Source organism: Lineus longissimus, chromosome 8 (genome assembly GCF_910592395.1).
Source record: "Lineus longissimus chromosome 8, tnLinLong1.2, whole genome shotgun sequence".
NCBI lineage: Eukaryota > Metazoa > Nemertea > Pilidiophora > Heteronemertea > Lineidae > Lineus > Lineus longissimus.
In genome coordinates, this window is record NC_088315.1 from 19,519,921 (window position 1) to 19,541,906 (window position 21,986).

Genomic DNA, 21,986 nt, shown 5'->3' on the forward strand with positions numbered 1-21,986 from the left:
TTTTGAATATCACAATCTACAGGTATAAGACCAGGTGATTTGGTCATGTGGCTCAGACACTCGGCTATCGTGGTCAAGAGATCCCTGGTTCAAACTCCACGGTTGGCACGAGTCTCTAGCTAGTCTCTTTGTCTGACTTGCCTTCTCCATCCATGAAATAAAATTGACAAACCATGCATACATATCATATCTACATCATTGTTTATTTTGATAAAGATAATCTGTTAAACTTCAAATTATAAATAGTTTGCAAAATCAACAAATGAAGTTGATCATAATGGAACTAAATTAGAACATTAGAACACATCTGCAATCGTCATCCTCATCATCATCATTATCATCTACCAATATTGGTCGGGCGCATTACTGTGCGTAATTGACCAATCAATCAAAGAGTTGGCAAATTAGCTCATTTCCATTTCACGGTAGATTGAACTCCACGTTAGCTACCAATCCTAATTGGTCATTGCATTCATAAGGGCTGCCATTTTGCATGTTTTAAGGTCTCACGCCTCTAACATTGTTAAACTAGAACGGTTGGTAATTTTCCCAGTCTACAGTAATTCACTTCAGGTCTTTTAACAGATCCTGTAGGACCACCTCATCAACCAGTCTCACGATTCCCTACGTTGTCCCGATTTAAACATTTTCCAACATGACTGATATGCCTTGTCCTCCACCGATGCAAGCTGAACCAATTGCACGCTTTCCACCTCGCCGCCTGGAAAAATAAAAAAAGGTGATATTTTGAGAAAAAGAATGACCTTGAATAAGCATAAGACACCTGGGACGGGCAGGAAAATTGGTGGACAATTTCCAAGCAATAGCAAGTCTCCTGCCTACCCACTATGTGGTTGGACAGAGACTGCTGTGGAATCTCACTTCACGGACTACTCTCCAAGTTTTAGAACCAAGTTGGTTGTTCCATGCAATTTGACATCTCTAATCAGGACACCTCTCTATTAGTACTTGTCAGTCCAGAGGATGTCCTTTATAGAGAGGCTTTACTGGAATTATATTCTGAATTGAAATGGGAAGGGGCCATCCCAGTGGTCAATGACAAGAATATAGTTACCCCTATTGTTACAGAGAATTTGACATATGATATTGATAACACTTTAAATGTTTACTTTCTAGTGAGATCATACCTGAGTTCATGGACTAAATGTGCTGTAATCCTATTCCCTGAGGCTCCTAATGGGTGACCAAGAGCAATGCCCCCGCCGTTTACATTGGTAATCTCTGGGTTGAGTCCAAGCTCCTTTTCAACAGCTAGGTATTGAGGGGCAAAAGCTTCATTGACCTAAAGGGACAAAAAATTTAAATAAAGTTATCGTCCGACTTGACACTTTAACCCCGGTCTGTCCTGGAACCTTTCAGTAGACCACAGAAGAGCTACTCAATCAGTGCTACAACCTGAGCTCTTCTGACCGGCACCCATTTATACACCTGGGTGCAGAGAGGTGAGTTTGACAAAGAGACCTGTCTGCAGTTTCACGTCAATGGTTGGAACAACCCCGGAACCTCTTGACAGTTAGTCGAGAGTTCAAGTAACCAGACAACATCGGCAAATTACTCACACATATGTAATATGACATGCTGGCCAAGGAAGTAGGCCCGTGCGCTGGACGATGAAATCTTATTGCCTACCTCGACAAGATCCATATTCTCTAAAGTTGCTCCAGTAGCTGCTAGCATCTTCCTGATAGCGGGCGCCGGGCCGATGCCCATGATTGTAGGATCACAACCGGCGACGCCGTAACCTACAAGTCGGGCGAGGGGTTTCAGATCATGTTTTTGACATGCTTCTTCCGTCGCGATGATGACGGCTGATCCTCCATCACAAATACCCTGAAAGAGATGACTTTTGATATGTGTGACCCATCGTTAGAAAGTGTCCGATCAACGGAACTTTTTCATGGGACCACTGATATCATGACTTATGTCTTTTCTGAGTTAACAGGAAAGACTTCTGAAAGTTCTCAAAATAACGCAACTTCTAACTTACTGATGCATTGGCAGCATTGACAGTTCCACCCTTCTTAAAGACTGGCGAAAGTTTGGCAAGGCTTTCCATGGTCGTTTGTGGTCGTGGGTGTTCGTCAACTTCAAATAATACATCTCCTGGATTAAAAGAGAATATCACAGTTTGAGAAATAGGCCATATAAGATCTACAAATGTAACTTGTTTCTGTTATCAGTAACTCTTTTGCAGGGAAGCCAATGACATGAACGACCTAAGGCAAAAAGTCTGAAATGTTTTTCTTCGAAAAAATCTCGTCCTTTTATCAGCATTCCCTTGCACAAAAGAGACGATCTGATCAAATCAACCATACTGACCTTTCTTAGATTTTAATGTGACTGGTGCCAGCTCCTCCTTGAAATAACCTTTCTCATTGGCGTTTCCCCATCGGGTCTGCGTCTTCACGGCATAAGCATCGCACATTTCTCTCGTCAACTCATACTTCTCAGCGAGATTTTCGGCTGTGATACCCATGGGAAGTTTTGTGTGTTGGTCGATGAGACCCGCCCAGAGGGTGTCCTCAAGTTTGGGATCTGTACCAAGTTTGATTCCGAACCTTGAATCTCGCAGGGCATAAGGAGCCTGAGTCATATTTTCTGCCCCACCGCATAAGGCCACTTCAGCCTCCCCTAACATAAGTTCCTGAAATGCAGATAGATGGATAGAAAACTTGAACACTCAAGCTCAAATAAAGTGCTTTTTCAGCAAGTTTTGTTACGTGTTTGTTTGTTTGCGATCCTCAGCTGTAAGCTCCGAGGCTCACACTGGAAATGGCTACAGCAGCTTAGATCAAATTGGCTTTATTTCTTTGGATCCACAAGACTCATCGAAGTTCAGGCCTACTGCCTCAGTCCAGAGGCATGCACTCGCGATATTGTTTCAAACCATCTAATGCCAAATGCTGTCCTTGATTGAGAGTTGTCCTGATTACAGAGGTCAATTGCAATGGAAGTGGCAAGTTTGGGACTGAATGAAGTGTCTTTAATAGAGAGGGTATCCTCAATAGAGAGGTGTCCGCTAAGGAAGGTCCCATAAGGCCAGAAATTGCTGGCAGTTGGCATTCGAGGGAACTTAGATGTACGCCACCCTACCTGAGCGCCGTTGATGATTGATTGCTGTAAGCTCCGAGGCTCACACTGGAAATGGCTACAGCAGCTTAGATCAAATTGGCTTTATTTCTTTGGATCCACAAGACTCATCGAAGTTCAGGCCTACTGCCTCAGTCCAGAGGCATGCACCCGCGATATTGTTTCAAACCATCTAATGCCAAATGCTGTCCTTGATTGAGAGTTGTCCTGATTACAGAGGTCAATTGCAATGGAAGTGGCAAGTTTGGGACTGAATGCAGTGTCTTTAATAGAGAGGGTATCCTCAATAGAGAGGTGTCCGCTAAGGAAGGTCCCATAAGGCCAGAAATTGCTGGCAGTTGGCATTCGAGGGAACTTAGATGTACGCCACCCTACCTGAGCGCCGTTGATGATTGATTGAAAACCTGATCCACAAAGTCGATTGACAGTCAATGCGGGGACAGCAACTGGGATACCACATCGCAGGCCAACGTGGCGGGCTATGTACGCAGCGTCGGTGGATGACTGGAGGAGAGATTGAGATAGAAGAAATTTGGAGATGGTCTTTAAGTTTGCTGGCCAATCACTCTTGTTTATGACAAACTTTGATGATTTCCTCCATATGGCCAGTCTTGAGATGGGGGGGGGGGGCTAATAGGCAAGAACTACATTCGTAGTATTGATGAACAGACTGATTTGGACATGTTAGAAAATTGTTCACATCTTTAATATGGGACCTCTTACCTCAGTCCACATGTTCAAATGGTAGTACATTGGGCAGCAAGTTTGTCTAAATCTAAGTCAGCCCTCAAACACATGTACATTGGCCAGCAAGTTATTGTAAATATCAGTCTTAAAAAACAGGCACAATGTTTTTCAATGAAGATGCAGAAAGATAACCTTAAAGCATTCCAGATGGAATGATTAGTTTATTCACATCTTCAAAGGGTACATTGGCCAACAAGTTCTTCCAATTCTGACTCATGCCACGACGCTTCTGTATAACTTAAAACTAGTAAATGGAGGAGCAGAAAATCAGAAAGAATGAAACATGCAGTTTGATTACCTGAATGACATTGCCCATAATGACAGTATTGACAATCTCCGGTTTGACATTGCCAGCAATCAATGCCGCCTTGGCAGCTATCTCAGCGAGATCTGTCCCTGTGTGGCCTTTCAGCTTGCCACCAAATGTACCAAATGGGGTACGCTTGGCGGCAACAATGTAGATAGCTGGAAGAAGAAGAAACACCAAACCATGTTACTCTGTATAGGTGCAGGCTAGCTTTGAATTGAAAGATGAAGTTCTGGCATGTCAGGTGGTTGGTATGTTCAAATGTATTGATTCAAGGTAAAATTTTGTGGAAGATACTTTTTCAAGTACTATATGGTGTATATTGGAGCCAGATTGAAGCCACTGCTTGCCCAAACAAACCTAAATATAGGCACAATGAATGATTAAATGAACAAAAGTACGTGTGGTCTGTGACCATGAGGTCTTTTGTTTGCTGCTTGTTTGTTGTCCGCCTGGTGTGAGGGCCTCTAGGTAAGTGCGCAATACCAATGCAGTGTTTTCTTTGAAAGAGATCTCCTTCTCATATTTTAAAGATGGTTTGTCTCAGAGTAGTTGTTTTTTTTGAGGGCACACTGTACATTTTCACTTTGCAGGGGTCATAAATCATGATTTTGAAGATGTGTCTGAATGACGACACTCAAACTGAAATGAAAACAGGAAAAGTCACAAGGCCCAATACTCCAATTACTTTTTAACAGCAAAATACGATGTTAAATTGGGTAAAATATCGGATTTTGATGAAAATACCTCTTGTAAAGGATAGCGCCATTTTGTTTTCCAATCACGTGATTTTGATCGGCAGGGTCTATTCTACAGACCAAAGACTTTACAGACCTCGTACTCCCATTGGTCTGTTTTTCTTATTTAGAATTCTGAGAATTACAGACTTTTATTTCTTCAAAATCAAGGTACTAAAATTTAATTCTTTTCAAAAATTTCTTTCTGAGCATATGCGAAAACCGTTTTTGGTTTAATGTCACTTTAGATTTTATGAAAATCTCCACTAATAAAAAAGTGAGAGCCAAAAAATGAGGTCTGTAAAGTCTTTGGTCTGTAGAATAGAACCTGCCATTTTGGTCGACTGCTAAAACTACTTTTAAACTAAAAGTTTCTTAATTAACTAAGAAGGGAAGATTCCTAGGATTATACTAAATATTAAGAAGTATGATATCAACTTCTTTGTCATGAAAGTGAGATACACGAAACAGATATCTTAACTATAGGCATAAAACGGGATTTTTCAAAATATTCCTACGCCTACGACCACATTTCTTCTTATAAAGTTATAGGAAATACACTCGAGTAAGAAAAGAGAACAACATTTTTTGGCTTTTTAATATCTGATGACTTAATTTATTATAACTTAATGTAGTTTTTCTCAATAATTATAATATAAGTGTGCTTTTAGAGTAATTTATGAAACTTTTCTTCCTAGTTTGCATTTGTTGAGTGACTGGGTCATGTGATCGATCAACATGGCGGATGCCAAATGATCTAAATCTGTTTTTCCACACATAATTTTGGAAACTGACGCAGTAAAAGGACCATACTGAAGATATTTGTGGGCATATGTAAGCTCAGGTATCATCCCAACCAGGTGCGTTTTGATTTTGTCGAGATTATTTGTTGGAGAGATTACCCATGCTGAGAAGGATGGATGAGAAGACTTAAAATCTTCGTTTGATTTTCTTCAAAAAACTTCAAAAGTCGAGAGTCCGGTCCATGACCATGACCATGATCATGACCAGTTTTCACTGACAGTGATAACATGCTGGTGCCACATCCGAGGTTTGAGTACGCACATACCCTGTGCATAAGCCCTTTGCCAGATATGCCGGTACCACCAAGCCCTACCTAGGCCTAGGGACGAGGGTCGGCAATTAAACAAACCATCTTATCTTTACAATAGATCTTCACAGTAAAAGAGGCCAAACAATGGATCGAGAGACATTGTCTGGCATCAGTGACTGTAAAAACCTAACAAGCATTAGCTAACCAGCATTAGCTAACATTAACAAGCATCCCTTAAATTTGCAGGTATTTAGTTCCTCGTAAGAATGAGTCGTGGGTCCGGGTACGGCACTGTACGAGAGTACAGGGATGACCCTGATGATTATGGTTACAACCAAGGAGGACAAGGTAAACTTTGTTTGTATTTTAATCAATCATTTGTAAAAACTGTTACTCATACTGTGTGGCCTAAATGACCGTAAATCCTGTAATCTATGTAAGGAAATTTCTTCGGAGTTTTCCATGGCCCAGAGTAGCAAAGGCTGTGACTGTTGATTGGTACATTCTGTTGCATGGAAAATTTTAAGGTGTTCTGAATTACAGATAGTCTGATTGTATGCATTGCAGTTGCTTTCAATTTCACTTTCCTTTCTGACACAGCCAACTTCCAGAAGTCGTTAGAAGACGTTAGTAATAAAGTGTTCCAGATTAACAGCAATGCTACTGCTCTGGAGCGTATACTGAGGCAGATCGGCACACGGAACGACAGCACTGACTTGAGACACAAAATGTAGGTTCATCTGCCAATACTTCTTGTTTAGGTTTGCTTTATTTGTGTTGATCCACTCGTGTGCCAAGTAAGAATAAGAAATATCCAGACAAAATATGACCCATCCAGGGGACCCTGTCCCCCCATTGACCATTTGACTACCTGAAGAAATATTTAGATTTCTGCTGTGACAATGGTGAACTCCAAAATTCCTGTTTGGTTGTGAAGCTAAGATCAATGTAAAACAAAGTTCCGAGAAATCCGACCAGTAGTTTGTGCTCCAGAGCCCAAAGCAATGTGGTTAAAATATTCACGAATGGACCATGAAATTTTTTTCTTTCTATTCACTTTCAGTCACGACACCGAACAGAAGACAAACTTATTAGTAGCAGATACAACTAAGGTCTTCAAACAGTTAGCTAAGATCAAAGTGCCAGACAAAGTAAGCATAATCATGATTAGTTGTCGGGAATTGATTTTTTGTTTAGTTTTTGGGCCAACGTTAACGAATATACTGTATACAGTAAAACCACCCTATTAAGGACACCCTTGGGATGACATACGCTGTTCTCATTAGAGAGGTGTCCTGATTACAGAGGTCAACTTGAATGAAAACGACAGGTTTGGGACTAAAACCAGTGTCCTTATTAGAGAGGTTGTTCTTAATAGAGAGGTGTCTTCTAAGAGAGGTTCCACTGTATATGGAATACGCCATAGTTGAGCGTTCATTATCTCAATATTCTTCTTCTGCGTTTTCTCACTATTGGCTCTTTAGACAATATCTTGCCGAGTTGTCCTGATGTCTTGATATCTCGTTGCTCTTGGTCTCTGTTCTGATTATTTTCAACACTATTTCCATTTCATTTGCAGCAATTAAAATTACAAGTTGAAAAACTAAAAGGTGATTTCCAGGAGACAGTCAGTAGGTACAGTAGATTACAACGGGTAAGTGAGATAATCCTCAGTCCACTCAATAGCGCAAGTTATTCGTGACGTCAGAATGTCATTTTGTAAACAAAGATATCCATCTTTGCGAGATGATAATTTGGTAACCCAAAAGTGCTTTGAGGAGGAAAACCTGGAAAAGCACTATATAAGAACTTACTATACGTATCTTTTATCGAATGTTTTTTCTAAATCGTCACTTCTTGTGTTCCTTTTACAGGATGTAGCAGAAAAAGTCAAAGCCGTACCATTACAATCGCAACGTGCCACGCCCCAGGGACCGAGTGATCTAATTGGCTGGCAGGTAGGTTGTTATCTCCAACAAATCAAGATGCTTAATGAGGGTATAGTTGGTAGCAGATAGTACTGTTCAGTTTTAAAGAAGTGTTGTAAACTGGGTAATTTTTGTGGCAATTTCATGTTTGTGATTTGGCTGGTAAACTTGAACTTTAATCTTGCAAAAATGTCAACTGTGAAATTTGCTGACACTTTTTCTAGGATGACGACGACCAGGTAAACTTAATCGCCGAAGAAAAACGACGAGGAGATTTACAGCTGCAAGACGATTTAATCGAGACAGACTTGGCAGTGATCCAAGAACGTGAAGAACAAGTACGACAATTAGAGGGCGATATCCTCAACGTTAACGAGATATTCAAAGACTTGTCTGCTTTAGTGTATGAACAAGGGGAAGTCGTAGGTAAGAGCAAAATGTGACGCTAATATCAAATTTAATACAGACAAGTCTTTCTCTGACTAGCGGTCATCGGGTCCCTGGTTCAATCCTCAATGTGGATGTGAGAGTCTGGGCATGTCCCTTCACGCTACATGCCTCACTCCATGCAGTCGCAGGTGTATAAATGGGTCAGAAATGCTCAGGTTGTAGCTCTGATTGGATAGCTGAGTTCTCCTGAAAGGTTTCTGGGTCGATCAGAGTTGGAGTGAAAGTCAGATGATGACCTCTACTGTTGTTGACATCAAACTATGAAACAAACTCTTAAATTTGTGTCCAATTTTTTTCCGTCTTTTTCCAGATTCCATAGAAGCCAACGTGGAACGAGCTCACGATAACGTGGAATCCGGCAACCAACAACTTCACCAAGCATCGAAATACGCTGTGAGTATATTTAGAATAATGCCACAACCCAGAAATATTCGCAGCCATTCAATTTTGCGGTTTCGAAAAACTGCCACTTTGGCACACTTTTAATTTGCATTTTGATTGACAATCCTATAACAGTTCCTATAATGTAGCTCTTGTACGAAAAAGAGAATTTTTACTCGGCCCCCAGCGTGATGTCACAAAGTCAAAAACGAAGCCCCTTCTTGGATTTGGCCCAGTGCCTACTTGTTTCCCTTTGCTTCTTGGTCTGTATGTCTGAGATTAATCTTACAACATTCCTTCTTTCTTTTTCAGAGTTCATATAGGAAGAAATTATGTTACTGTGGTATATTCCTAGCCATCATTGTGGCAATAGTAATCATTATCATCGTTGTTGAAGTGGAAAAAAACAAGAAGAAATAAATGAACATTTGGAGAGAAAAAACATTAGGATTTCTCAGTCTGCTTAAGCCGTATAATATTAGTGTGGTTTCAAGTGTACTATCAACGTGAACTTTGAAGAGGTGAACATTTCAACTCTTACGCATTCACCGTAAATTTTGGCAGCAGACACAAAGTTCAGTCTATCACCAATTAAAAATTTGCCAAATTTTAGCTTTGCAGACACTATTAGCCTGAAATTTGGAGGGGGGGGGGCATGAAGCTAAACAGGACAGCAATGCCTCCCCTATTGTCAAGTTCTGGTCTAAATTATACAATGTTCTATAATCTACTTACCAATGTTAGATAATTTATTGTAAATTTTATATGAAAGTAATGTGCTATAAGGGAAGTTCAGAGGGTGTTATATTTCTGAATCTTTGTGTGACTTTGAAGGAAAGATACTTTGCATTTGATCGCCTAGGTGATATTATGTTGTATGTGTTTGAGAAAATATGAGATTTCTTGACACATGAATTTTGAATATGATAGTGGAGGTATGTGCCTTTGAGTATCATGCTTGGCTCCAAGATAGCTGGAAATTAAGTTTTACCTTCCCGAGCCAGAAATATCATTGAGTTATATGTCCAATGGTCGATGACAAAATTGGGAGAAATTTATTGTGTGATAGTCAATTTTGTAAATATTGAAAGGATGTCGATGTACTCATGTGAAATGAAACGATCAATCAATGGTGTACATGTACTTAATTTAGATGTGCAACCAATGATGTGCAAAATACAGTAATGGGGACTTCTGAACGCAGAAGAGGAAGAAACCGTATCGGGGATGGGGGGTTAACATTTGGTTACATATCTATGAGGGATGTGACAATCAATGGGGAAGGATACTTAGAGTTGCATTATGGGACCCAATGCGGAATTGTTACTGATGCACCACGGGAGCTACTTGTCGAAATTGGTATGATGTCCAATCGAATCCGCTGGTAGGTGCACTGAGTCACGTATCTTTTTAGGGGTTCATCTGGAAGTTGGTTTTTACACCAGAAAAACAACAAACTTGATTAAATATCACTTTTTGCCAGGTCCATTTCATCCTTGTGCTTGCGTCATGATGTCATTTTGCTGGCTCTGTTAGCTGGCCCTGTTGGGTTTTCCCATGTGACCGCATTTACATCACAACCTACACTTGGGCACTGATGAAAAGTTGCACGGCCCCTGAATAGGTGGTATGTGACTCTCTGCACCATATACATGGATTATCGAAAGCCCACACCCCCTCATTGTGAATTTGCACATTTATTTGTTTGTGCATATTGTTTGATGTAATATTAAAGCTTAAAATAAGTAATATAAATTGTATATAAGATGTCAAATCAAGTGTTGTTTGTGTCTTTCCTTTTAATCAGATGGTCCATTTTAGAATTTACGGAATGAGGTTTCCTGCCAGTAAAAGGCACCATTTGTCCTCTCTCTTGGCCTGATTCATCCATGATGTTAGCTTCTTGAATCGGAGAAGTGGGATGCTGAGACGAGGCATCTCTCCAGGGCCTTGATCCTCATCCAGGCTCGGTTTAAGTGGCATCGAAGTGGGGGCTAGCGCTCCTTAGATCTGTGGAGAAGGATGGCCGAACTGCATTGGCTGTCATGTGTTACAGGGCGTAGTGGGTTCATTGTCTGGCATAAGATGTGCTCCAGAAGTGTCCGCTTATTGCATACTTACTGCTCAAAAGTTTAACTAATTTCCCTAATAACCTCTATTTTCCTCAAATCTCCGTCCCAAGTGATGGAAACTTTTTCTTTGGTGAGCCTCATTTTGAGGACCGTCTTCGGCCTTAACCACGGCCAATGTGGAATCAGTCTATAAAATTGATGAAGAATTAAAAAAATTCGTCTGCTTCGATTTTACGAATTTTGCTCCCAGTTCTCGCAATGATTTCACGGAAATTCTTCGGAATTATTGACCAAAAAAGTAGTTAGTCGTGTTGAGTTATGTATTGAGATATGGGAGAACAATATGAAATAGGTTTTGACGAATAAAATTGGAATAAACTCCGGTATTTGCTCTCTTCCTTTTAGGCATACCAATACCATCAAGATCCTTGTCAACATCAACCACGCCCACGGCCACTGGCACTGCACATACCGATTTGTCGGCGGTCTCCTTGAAGGCAACGCCCGCAGATCGGTAGAGATTGCAGAACACATTCATTGTCTCTATAGACTAATGTCTAAAGGGCCCAAATATGAATGAAAAACATGCTTTTTAGCGATGTCTGTGCTTGTGGAGGCAGTTCATGAGACCGAGTTGCCCCTCCCCTCCCCGACCCCGCATCCTAAATACGGCCCTGGTATCACACTGCCTGACATCAAACACATCAGTTGTCAATGAATTATTTTCAATATCATGACATAGGCCTAATGATTGATGATGTGCTCTGTCCGGTAGCCAGAGATCTGGAGATAGAGAGAGACAGTAAGCTGAGTAACTCGTACTCTTTTTTATTCAGTTGCCTGAGTTGGCCAAGGACACTGTCAGGATTTTCAACTGATCAGCTGCTGATCCAATTGGAATCCGAATAAAACAGAATAACAACTTGTCATCTTCATGGAGAAGAGCAAGAGTGGAATCAATGGTAGGAGGAGAATGATGCAAATCAGGGATGTGGTGAACAGCTGGTTGTGACTTTGTCCCTTGTCTTGTCTATTCTTTCATTCAAGTTCCATTATTATCTATAGGCAGGGCCTCCAGCAAAAGCTGCTAGTGTCTCATTCATTCATCAGAGCAAAGATGAATTCCTCGAGTCTTTAATCTGTTTATATTACTAATAATAGTCTTATTCTTATTCATTATTGTCCATTTATTTTATTTTCAGAGACAAGGGCTGATCTGAACCTTCTGTTAGAATGTCTGAAATGTCAGCTGGATTGTCCGTCAGCCTTGAAGCAAGCTCTTAAAACTATCTCTTCTGTATGCATCAACCAAGGTATGAGAAATAATAAAAACAAATCTTATTGATAATTGTGTTTGTAATCTTCATAATCAGGGGTCCAGCTGACGTCTCAATCTCATGATAGAAACTTGGGGTACCCTTTTCAGAAATACCCATCAAAGGTTCTGTGATTTTATGCAGATAAATGGCTCCTGGACTACCGTGATTATATCTCCCATTTTTAAGAATCAATATTATACTGTGTTCTAATTTCAGGTGGATCCAAAGACTATCTGAGAGAATGTGGTGGTCTTCAATTCATCTTCAACTTGGCCACATCGACAGGTTACACAGAAGTCAAAGAAACAGCAATATACACCATAGGTTGTGCTGTGGAAGGGAATGGTAAGTACCATTAACTTTGAGTATGATTCAGTCTCCATTGATCCATTGTCATGGGCTACTTAGCTTGCCTTTTCATATTTTTCTTTGGACTGCACCCTGGGGGCATGTGGTTGTGATTTTGTCTTTCTGAGCAATCATGACGAAAAGCCATTCGAGGCAGATCAATGTTCGCAATATGAAGTCATGTGCGGTGAGGACAGATGGTTGTTATGATGTTGTCTTCATCATGATCATAGATCCCTTTTTCTATTTCATACTGGATCTAACATGTTTTGTCTCTTGTTTCAGTTTTCTCCCAGAAGTTGATGAATACGAGGGAGACATTTATGTTCCTGCATAGTTGTCTCTCTAATCATTATGGGAGGAAGAAGTTACAGCAGACCGCCACATACTGTGCGCTCTGTCTTGTGGCCAATAATGGTGAGTGTTATGATCAGTAATTGGTTCTGTCAATTGCAGAGTAGGCCTTGTATGGCATATTTGATAGCAATCTTTGGGTGGACATTTTCATGACTGAGATTAAGTCCAGCATACACTGTATGGTGTTTCCTTGCACTACTCAGTCATATTCCTTGTCCTGTCTCAATTCAAAGAGTTGTGACATCATCCTGCACCAAAGAAAAGCTGCACTGACTGTCATTCTGTTATGATCCACTGATGATACCATCAAAAGTATAGACTGCTGATACATGGATCTTACTCCACCTTGTAGCTTACGTATCTTTAGCTGCCCCGTCGATCAAACTTTAAACCTACTCATTAGTTAGGTTTCATTGGAGTAAATGATGTCACAGAATAATAATCTTTCATACACGTCTTTATCTTATTTGTTGCAGGCCAAGGTCAAATGCTGCTGAGAAAGTCTGGATGCCTACAAGTGCTTTTGAATCTATTTAGGTAATCCGATCAGGCGCTCGTGTGGTTGCTGTTGTTTGAGGGGAGGGGATTCTTCTTTTGAGTTGTGTTGCTGTGAATTTGTCTTTCTTATCATACAAATATATCCCTAATTGCCAAAAAGGGAAGATGACATTAGAAAGGTGGTCTGGACATGACCATTTACAGGACATCTGAGCCCCTTCTCCATACATGTTCTCTCCAGGAGCGTGCAGTAGTTGATCCTGTTATTCCGCCTGTCCCTGCCTATGTTGAGTACAATAGTTAAAGGCACTGATGTTTAGTTTTGCCTATCTTTTGTAAAAAGATACTCGTTTGTAGAAAAATTAAAACGGTATTGATGTTTTTTTCATAATTTTAGAACGACATTGACAACAGAGAACTTTACTGATTGTGATGGTGATGCAGATAATCTACAGTTGTGGCTGAGTGTCTGCAGCACATTGTGCGTAGGGGTTAATAATCCACAAAATGGTAAGGATAATCAGCGATTGTGCAGAAAGGAGGTTGGGGAGCTCCTTTGGTGAAACTTCTCTCAATGTCAGTTCGTTCTTTCACTAAAAGTAGAGTAGTCAGTCTGAGTGGCAGTATAGTATTGTATTCACTGGTATATTGATGTCAAAGCCAGGCCCACTGTCTCCACTACCTAAGTAGAGTAGAACCTCTCTATTATGGACACCTGTAACCCTCGGGAGTAGCAAGTGCTTCAGACCTGCTCCCAATGAAGAATAGAAAGGAATACTGGCCCAATGACACCACCCTGACTACAAATCTTTGGGGTGAACTCTCTAGAATAGCGAACTTTGTTACGAAAAACGAACTGACTGTCTGAAAAATTCCAAACACAGAAGAAGAAGAAGAAGAAAATCTAAGAACTACATGTACTTTTTTTTCAGATGACAACCAGAGACTATGTGCAAGTGGCTTCCCGTATGCTCTGAAATGTTTGGAAGAAGTGGCCAATATCAAAATCCTGAGATCAGCTGCCTCATTCATTGGCGTGACTGTGGCAAATAATGGTAAATATAAATATGGGTCCACCACCCGATTCCTGAGGTTGATAGCAACTTGATTCATCAGCTACATGTCGAGGTGCTTATTTGCCCCTCCAGTCCCCTACTCCTCATGACAGATATGATTACAGGTTGTCGTCAATTTCAGTTCATAATCAAGATCGTATAGCTAAGTGTGATGGCCTGACGGCTCTGATCAACGTGATGTACAAGATCATCAACCGATTGACAACAAGTCAGGAATATGTGGAGTTGTCTGTCCATGTCACCAAGGCACTGGATGCATGCGTTGCTGATAACGGTAGGTGGAATAAGTCAAGCCCTAGGTTAGATAAGATTCCTGACAAGTCCACAAAAGTTATCATCGTGTCTGATGCTCTATTTTGGAAGACTTATGGAAGACTGTTGCTCTTCTGAAAAACTGTGCGATTGTGAAACTGAAGTCTCAGAACCCTCAATTTGCTCTGAATGTAAGGTAGGGCTGGTTAGCTCACCTCTAAATGTAAGGTAGGGCTGGTTAGCTCACCTCTGGTGAGCTTATACGTTACCGTCCAACAGATTGTAATATGGACTCTCTTTTTTCACTCCATAGCCGAAAATGCTAGGATCTGTGGTGACGCTGGAGCAATTCCCCTCCTCCTAAAGCTGCTGGCTGTGGACAGCACCGATATTCAACTCAAGTTACAGATTGCCCTCACCATTGGTCATTGTACAGATATCTGTGGTAAGTTGGCCTCAGTGATATTTGGGTGGTCATCCTATTGAGGATCGGGGAGGGGGGTTGTTTTGGATGACATTTGAGGAGAGCTGGTCAAATACTTGACCTCATGCGGTCACCTGATGCTACTAGCTAGGGTATGTTCAATCCCTCTAATGTTGTTGTTATCCTGCAATGTTGTGGTAAGTTCATCTCATAAGTCGAAAAGGATGTAGAAAACAAATTTGAGTTGAGAGCTGAGCGACAACTCGAACTTATGAGCTCTATAGACAATAATGGCCTGGGTGATTACGATGTAAATAGGAAGAAACCGGAGACCCGAAGGAAACCTATGCTGTCAAAGAGAGTTGCCCTCCCTATTACATGAGTGTACCGGGACAGACCTGGAATCAAACCCAGAAGTATTAAGGTAGCAGGAAGGGTTGGGTGTTTGTGGTTTCTGAGTCTGAGGGGGTTGGTGTCTGTTGACTGTGCTTTAAGAGAGACTACCGGGACAGACCTGGAATCAAACCCAGAACCTCCGAGGTGACAGTTGATCTTTCCACTGTGCCACTGTGACAGCCCTAGATGTATGTTCCAAATTTGGTCTTTTCCATTTGTCCAATAACATAACAAATCTTCTTATTTTCAGTGGGGAATCAGACCATCGTAAAAGACTGTGGCGGCATCAACATCCTAATCCAGCAGTTGACAGAATCGACTGATGACGAGTTAGCCAAAGCCATCAAATATGTCCTCCAGACTTGTGTAGATGTTGGTAAGTTTAATATTTTATTCACACCAACTGATAAAAACATGCAGCGTAGGTAACCTTGTTGAGCCAATGGATAATTTCAAAATGACAAAAAATAGTCTCAGGTATCTGATGTGTTGCACTGGCACCTTCCGAACTCTGGCCATGTTCACCCTCTTAAAGGTGGGCTTAAAGTCTGCAGTGGCCTGTCCTAAGATTTAAATATGGTGGTTGTGTGACTCTCTACATGTAACAGTTAAAACCATAGCCAAAATAAAGGCCAACATTGTAAAAGTTGGAAAATTATTTTTCATCTTCAGATGAGAGACAGCTTGGATTCAGCGCAAGAAGATGCAAGTCTCCATTTACCATATCCAAATTGAATCCATCAGTCTTCCTTGATGGGCAGTGCGGGATGAGTATGATGTCTCCATCTGGGATGGAGGCAGCTGGGTAAGTAGGCTCAGGTTATAGTTCAAGGGCTGTTGGTTTCAGACGCTAATGTTGCCAAGTGCGGGACGCAGAGACAAGAATCTTCAACAGCTTTTGACGCGTGACCATTTGTTGGTAAGCTCTCTTGCCTTATTTTTTTATGGTAGTGTAATTGACCCGTACTGTCACATGGGGTAACTTTGAACACCCCTGGAAGAATTTTTGTGAAAAGAAACATGTGTAGCCAAGTGTTTAAAGTCACCCCATATTACGGTACACATGAGTTTTCTTCAAAATATTGACTCCTGTCTAGAGGGCTGTGTTCTTCTTGCAGTGGAGATGCCATCATGAGAAAGCTTAGTGACCTTGCTAGGAAGCTACAGGAAGGTCCTTCCTCCTATCAGCAAGACATGTACGATACGGAACCCGAAATTCTGGAAAGGCCAAGCGTTGATGCCAGTTTCCTGGCTGAGAAACAGAGTTTATTACTGCAGTTGGAGAAGGTGGGTAGAGTAGTTAAACTGCTTCCTTTCATTTGGGTTGCAAATGTCGGACAACTGAAACCTTTACTGTCAAATACAGTTCCTATCTGTATCATATTGGGAAACAGTCTTACCGTGATAGACATCGATGTCCATTTTGAGCATTGGTCTTCCTTGCAGTACCTCATGTTTCTAAATCTTTGCCTACTTTGACACATCTAATTAATTTTCTAGGAAAGAAATCTACGAAAGAAATATGAAACGGAAACTCATGAGCTGAAAAGAGCTCAGGAACAGACCCCGGTGAAACTGAAACGCCTGGAGGATTTACTGAAGAAAGCCCAAGAATCAGGGCGAACGGACCAAGACAGTTTGAACACACCCTGCTGTCGAGGTTCGGATCGAGACTGCATACGATCTCCAACACCATCACAGAGTAACGTGAGTGTTTCGGCCACACCTTGTCAGACACAGACGCCAAGAAACCGATCCAGTGAGCAGTTTGATCAAGTGACTGTAGTAACTCCTGACCAAATGCAGAGGCATGAGATTGAATCCATCAACCAGAAGTTGAGTAGTCTCCAAGTTACGTTGGAGAATCTTGTGGACAAGAGTAACACCACGAGAGAGGCTTGTACTATTCAAGACAATGTTATAAAACAGTCCCAGCCCCTTGGTTCTGTTGGTTACATAGGTCAACAACAATCAGTTATACTGAGTGGAGCGAGGCGGACCAGTGACAACGTTGTCAGCATTGCTCGACCTGCCACATCTACTCCGAAACTGACCCCTAAGAGATTCTTGTATGGACGGAAAACGGGCACCGAAGGAAATGTTGATGATAGGTATAAGAATGCGGTGACACGTCACGAGGAGAGGAGAGGAGACAACTGGATAGATGCTCCTTTGACACCGAAAAGGAGCAGTGTGAAGTCTAGGGATGTCTGTCAGTCTCCACTTGACTTGGTCCTACCAAAGGTTACTCTGACCCCGTCTCATAAAAGAGTTGTGACCAGAGTCATGAACCTTCCTTCTGGCACACCTGTTAGGCAACTGGCTTTTGGAGGTGATGCAGAGTTAGAAAGGTCATCTTCCACCCCACAATATGTTAAGAGTACACGCTCTAATGTTTCTGTCCACAGGGCAAGGAAGGGATGCAAAACTTTAGAATTAGTTTACACAGTCGACTCGGATTCCGACCCTGAGGAAAATGTCACGAGTGTGAAAGGGAAAAAGACACCGAAAAAACAAACACCAGATGAAGAAGGGTTTCTTCGACCTCATACGCCTGTGAAACGAAGGCGGCTGTCGGCTCAGAGGCCAGGCAGTGAACATCGGTCCAGGACGCCCCAGAGACAGTTATTTCGCCCAGAGACATTTTACGGGAGACCAAAGTCAGGGGTTAACTCTTCTGTGTCTGTTGGCATGTCCCCAGTTACACATGTTCCCAAGAAATCATTGAAGCGAAGTTTCGATGAGGAGTCGGAATTCGATTGTGCTTTGGTTCATGGGGCACACACAGAGAAGGAGCTTAGACGTTGGACTGATCAGAAGGGCCGGGAGCAGAATATCAGGATAACCCCGAGAAAAGTTGTGAATCAGGGAAAGACGAGGTTGGTTTCCTCGGTGGAGAAAGGCCAGAAGAGGTCTGAAATAAGGCCGAATTTTGTGGAAAGGAGTTCGAAAGCAAGGGATCTGGATGCGTGGCAGGGAGGAGAGGGGGATTCAAAATCTAAGAATACATCTGGGAACAGGTCGAGGAGTTTGAGCATGTCTGAAATTGTTTCTCCCCAGATGAGAGGGGCTGGGAAGAAAAGGAGACATTCAGAGAGTTTTCATACCGCTGATACCGGTAACGATTCAGGCCAAGGCTTGTTTAGAAAGGCTGCCAGTACACCAGATCAGCAGGGCATTGTGAGGCAAAATGCTAGCCTGACTGGGGTGAGGTCGTCAAGGCTTCACCTGGAACAGAAGGTCGTCCAGAGCTGTCAGTCGACACGGAAGCTACTTCAGACGATTCAAGGGGCAGGGATGGGAGGAGGAGATGAGAGCTATAACTATGGTAAGATGAAGTTTTCAAAAGTTTTGGCCGATAGTCTGATGTCAACAAGAGTAGAGGTTGTCCTTGGACTTCACGCTCTGACCTTTGTTCCTAGAACTTTTCAATAGAACTCAGATGAGCTGCGCTTTCAGCACAACAAACTATCCAAATAAAGCACTCTGATTTCTCTCAGCCTATATGGTACCTATAAAATGATACACTTGTCATTAACGCTGTAACTCTCTTTCAGAAGACTGTGATGCTGATGAAACATTGGCATCGTCCCAGTCCTCCAGTGTCACGGAGCCGAAGAACAACCAGCAATGTCCTGGTAGGTCATCTAGATATCACCTCATTGGCAACCCCAACACCATCTTGGTCATGATACCCGGAAACTGTAGGATGTATATATCTTTATATCTTTTATTGATCATTTCAATGACTAAGGGACATCAATGGGGTAACTTTGAACACCCCCACCCCCCACCCAGAAAGAATTGTTGTGATGAGAAACATCAGTAGTGTTAAGCTGGGTGTTCAAAGTTACCCCACTCTTCAAAGTCACCCCATGTGACAGTACCTGTTTACAGACGTTCATGACTTGTGGATTGAAAACTAGTCAACTTTTGTGAAATGTTGATACAGTTTCTATTCAATCTAAGGTTGTCAGCCTGCACAGAAACTCAAGCTTCAGACCCTGAACAGTCGAACATACAACATTGCCCTCGAGACCAGTTACTATACGTGTAACTTCCACCGCAAGTTGAGGGAGCTGGAGAGAGATTTCATGGGGACAACAACGCCAGCAGTGCCCAGAAGAGTTGCCCCTCTTGATCGTCAAACAATGAAGAAAGCGACATCAGCAATGTCGGTGTATGATTTTTCGTCGTCATCTGGGAGTGATTCAGCGGACCAGTTAATGAGTTCCAAGGTAGAGAAGTGGGAAATCTTCGTAATGTAATGTTTTACGGCCCTGTGGCAACGCTGTGGCTAACATACCAATGGGCCCAAGTTCGATCCCAGGGGAGAACCCAGAATTTGATTCTTAGAATATACTGGCAGGGATTCTAGGAGCTAAGCTTCCAGTTCAACCTTTCGTTATGAAATTATAATGGTCCTGGCAACATCACTAATCACATATTCCTTTTCTAGAGCAAAACCCCACACCAGAAACAAAGACAATTTCATCCCAAATACAGCCTCCAAAATACAGTTTGGTTTCTGAAATTATGCATTCAATAACTATGTCCTGTATTTTGTCAGCCATTTCAATAATCATGAATACATTTTTGGCCATTTGGTCTCCAGAAAGTCACACCACCTCTAGTGAGCCCAACGGAGGTGCTTCCAAAGTCACTTGATGACAGAATCACCACAAAAAGAAAACCTCGTATACCTTACAGCGAGGAAGAATTGAGGAACTTGAAAGACGGCGTGAACAAAATGGGAAAATTCTGGCACCAGATTTTGTTCACCTACAAATTTCATCCGTCGCGACGAGCGATTGACCTCATGGAGAAATACAAGAGAATAACGGTGAGTACAGTCTTCGTCAAAAGTTAAATAGTCAGTGTTTTTTTCTTTTGGTTGTCTCTAAAGTATTTTGCGATTGGGGTTGAGGAAGAGACTTACAAGAGAATAATACCATGTCCACAAAACTGGTCCAAGGGGTTAGCAACTTTTTCGTGTTCCAGATGTTAGAATTTATGATGACGTTTCCTTTGGTAGTGTAAGAGAATGGCATCACATGCAGACGAACACTATGAATGCCTGTTGAGTCAATGTGATTTTGGACGAGACTAAGGTATAAGATAGGGCACAGTTGAGGCCTTTGAATCAACACCACTGTCGGTAGAAATCCAAACAAAAGTTTGCATCCACATTGATAAGTAACTGAGGTAACCAAGCGGTAAGCAAGGGATACTTATTCATGGGCATTTGAAGCGGATGCAAAATTTGGAAATTATGATCGAATTTCTGCCGACCGCCACTCAGTATTGGCTAACAGCAATGCTGGAAATAATAGCACTAGAAAGGAACTGAACTTTTGTTTTGATTTCAGGCTGAGGAATCCAAGAAATCTAACGAATCGCCCAGCAAATCAACACGGCAGCCGTTCTCGATGTGCGAAGAGAGACGCCTGAGACGAGGGGTTAAACTCTATGGTTACAACTGGAGGACGATCCTGATGCATTTCAGGTTTAGTCGCGACAGGACCGCAGAGCAGCTCAGACTCAAGTGGAGGAATATGAACAAATAAAGAAATGAGTGTTTCAGGCAATAGACCTGCAGAAAGATGGTAAAAAATGGCAAAGAGATGGGGGAGGGCAGGGCAGAGATTTAATCCACCAGTTTCGACCATACCCTTGTTTACAAAGACTCGTCCTCAGGTAGAATGTGTGGCATGGTTGAATTTGACAAGCTACCTGGACACAAGGCCTGTTCGAAATTGACCAAGGCCTATTATAGTATCCAGGCCATGTGAGACATCAAGTCCATATCAAGTCCTGTACGTTTAATTGGATGTTTACCTGTGGACAAGAATGTGTTTATCAATCAACAAGGGTATTAACATAAACTGGGGGATTCAAAAGGTACTTCTATGATAACATTTCCATTCTTCTGCTAGAAGTGTGTGTGTGTGGGGGGAATGCATGGTTGTCCGGAGGCAGGGGTTTAAGGTTGTGTGATATATTAAATCAGTTGTTATTTTCATCAAATGTATAACGATCGTTTTTCAATAAACCGTTGATTTCGTTTTTCTTAGTTTAGTTTGTTTTAATCCATTTGTAAACGTCTTGTGCTTCCATACTTTGAACTCTTCTCAACTGTACAGGAACCTCGGCCACACAGCCACGCAATCTCCAATGAGAGGTCAAGCTACATGTATATTCACTCTGCAGTGTGCTGGTAGACTGAGCCAGTCCACCACTTGGCAACTGCAACCAATGGCCAAGCTCGGAGATTGATAGCTACACTGACAGAGGAGAAAGGCTTGATGCCTTTGATATGCGCTCTTTATGCAGCCTCCTAAAGGTAATGGTGTCATCGTATCAGAAACTCTTGAGATCTTGAGAACAGGTCAACTTGCATCTTGCTGTTTGAGAAAAGGCGCAGACTACAATCAGTTGGACAGGTATGATGAATGGAACCAGTGAAGCTTCCCAACACTGAGAGTCGATCGTCATTTCATAAAAAATAAGACTGAACAAGTTTTATCAT

General features: G+C 41.9%; 2 protein-coding genes across 2 annotated transcripts; one reads left to right on the forward strand and one right to left on the reverse strand.

Annotated features, from left to right (window-relative positions):
- Window positions 1-178: 178 nt before the first annotated feature.
- LOC135492212 (3-ketoacyl-CoA thiolase, mitochondrial-like) lies at window positions 179-4,959 on the reverse strand. The gene is made up of 8 exons (XM_064778504.1): window positions 4,913-4,959; window positions 4,157-4,323; window positions 3,487-3,615; window positions 2,341-2,665; window positions 2,009-2,124; window positions 1,651-1,851; window positions 1,149-1,303; window positions 179-721 (listed from the first exon to the last, which is right to left on the reverse strand). The coding sequence occupies exons 1-8, from the start codon at window positions 4,932-4,934 to the stop codon at window positions 640-642; spliced, it is 1,197 nt and encodes a 398-aa protein (XP_064634574.1). The 5' UTR covers window positions 4,935-4,959; the 3' UTR covers window positions 179-639.
- A 676-nt stretch (window positions 4,960-5,635) lies between these two features.
- On the forward strand, window positions 5,636-10,483 carry LOC135492251 (syntaxin-7-like). Its single transcript, XM_064778596.1, has 9 exons — window positions 5,636-5,762; window positions 6,203-6,304; window positions 6,557-6,686; window positions 7,020-7,107; window positions 7,536-7,610; window positions 7,831-7,914; window positions 8,109-8,310; window positions 8,645-8,727; window positions 9,028-10,483. Exons 2-9 carry the CDS (start codon window positions 6,223-6,225, stop codon window positions 9,133-9,135), a joined length of 852 nt encoding a protein of 283 aa, XP_064634666.1. The 5' UTR covers window positions 5,636-5,762; window positions 6,203-6,222; the 3' UTR covers window positions 9,136-10,483.
- The last annotated feature ends 11,503 nt before the right edge of the window (window positions 10,484-21,986 follow it).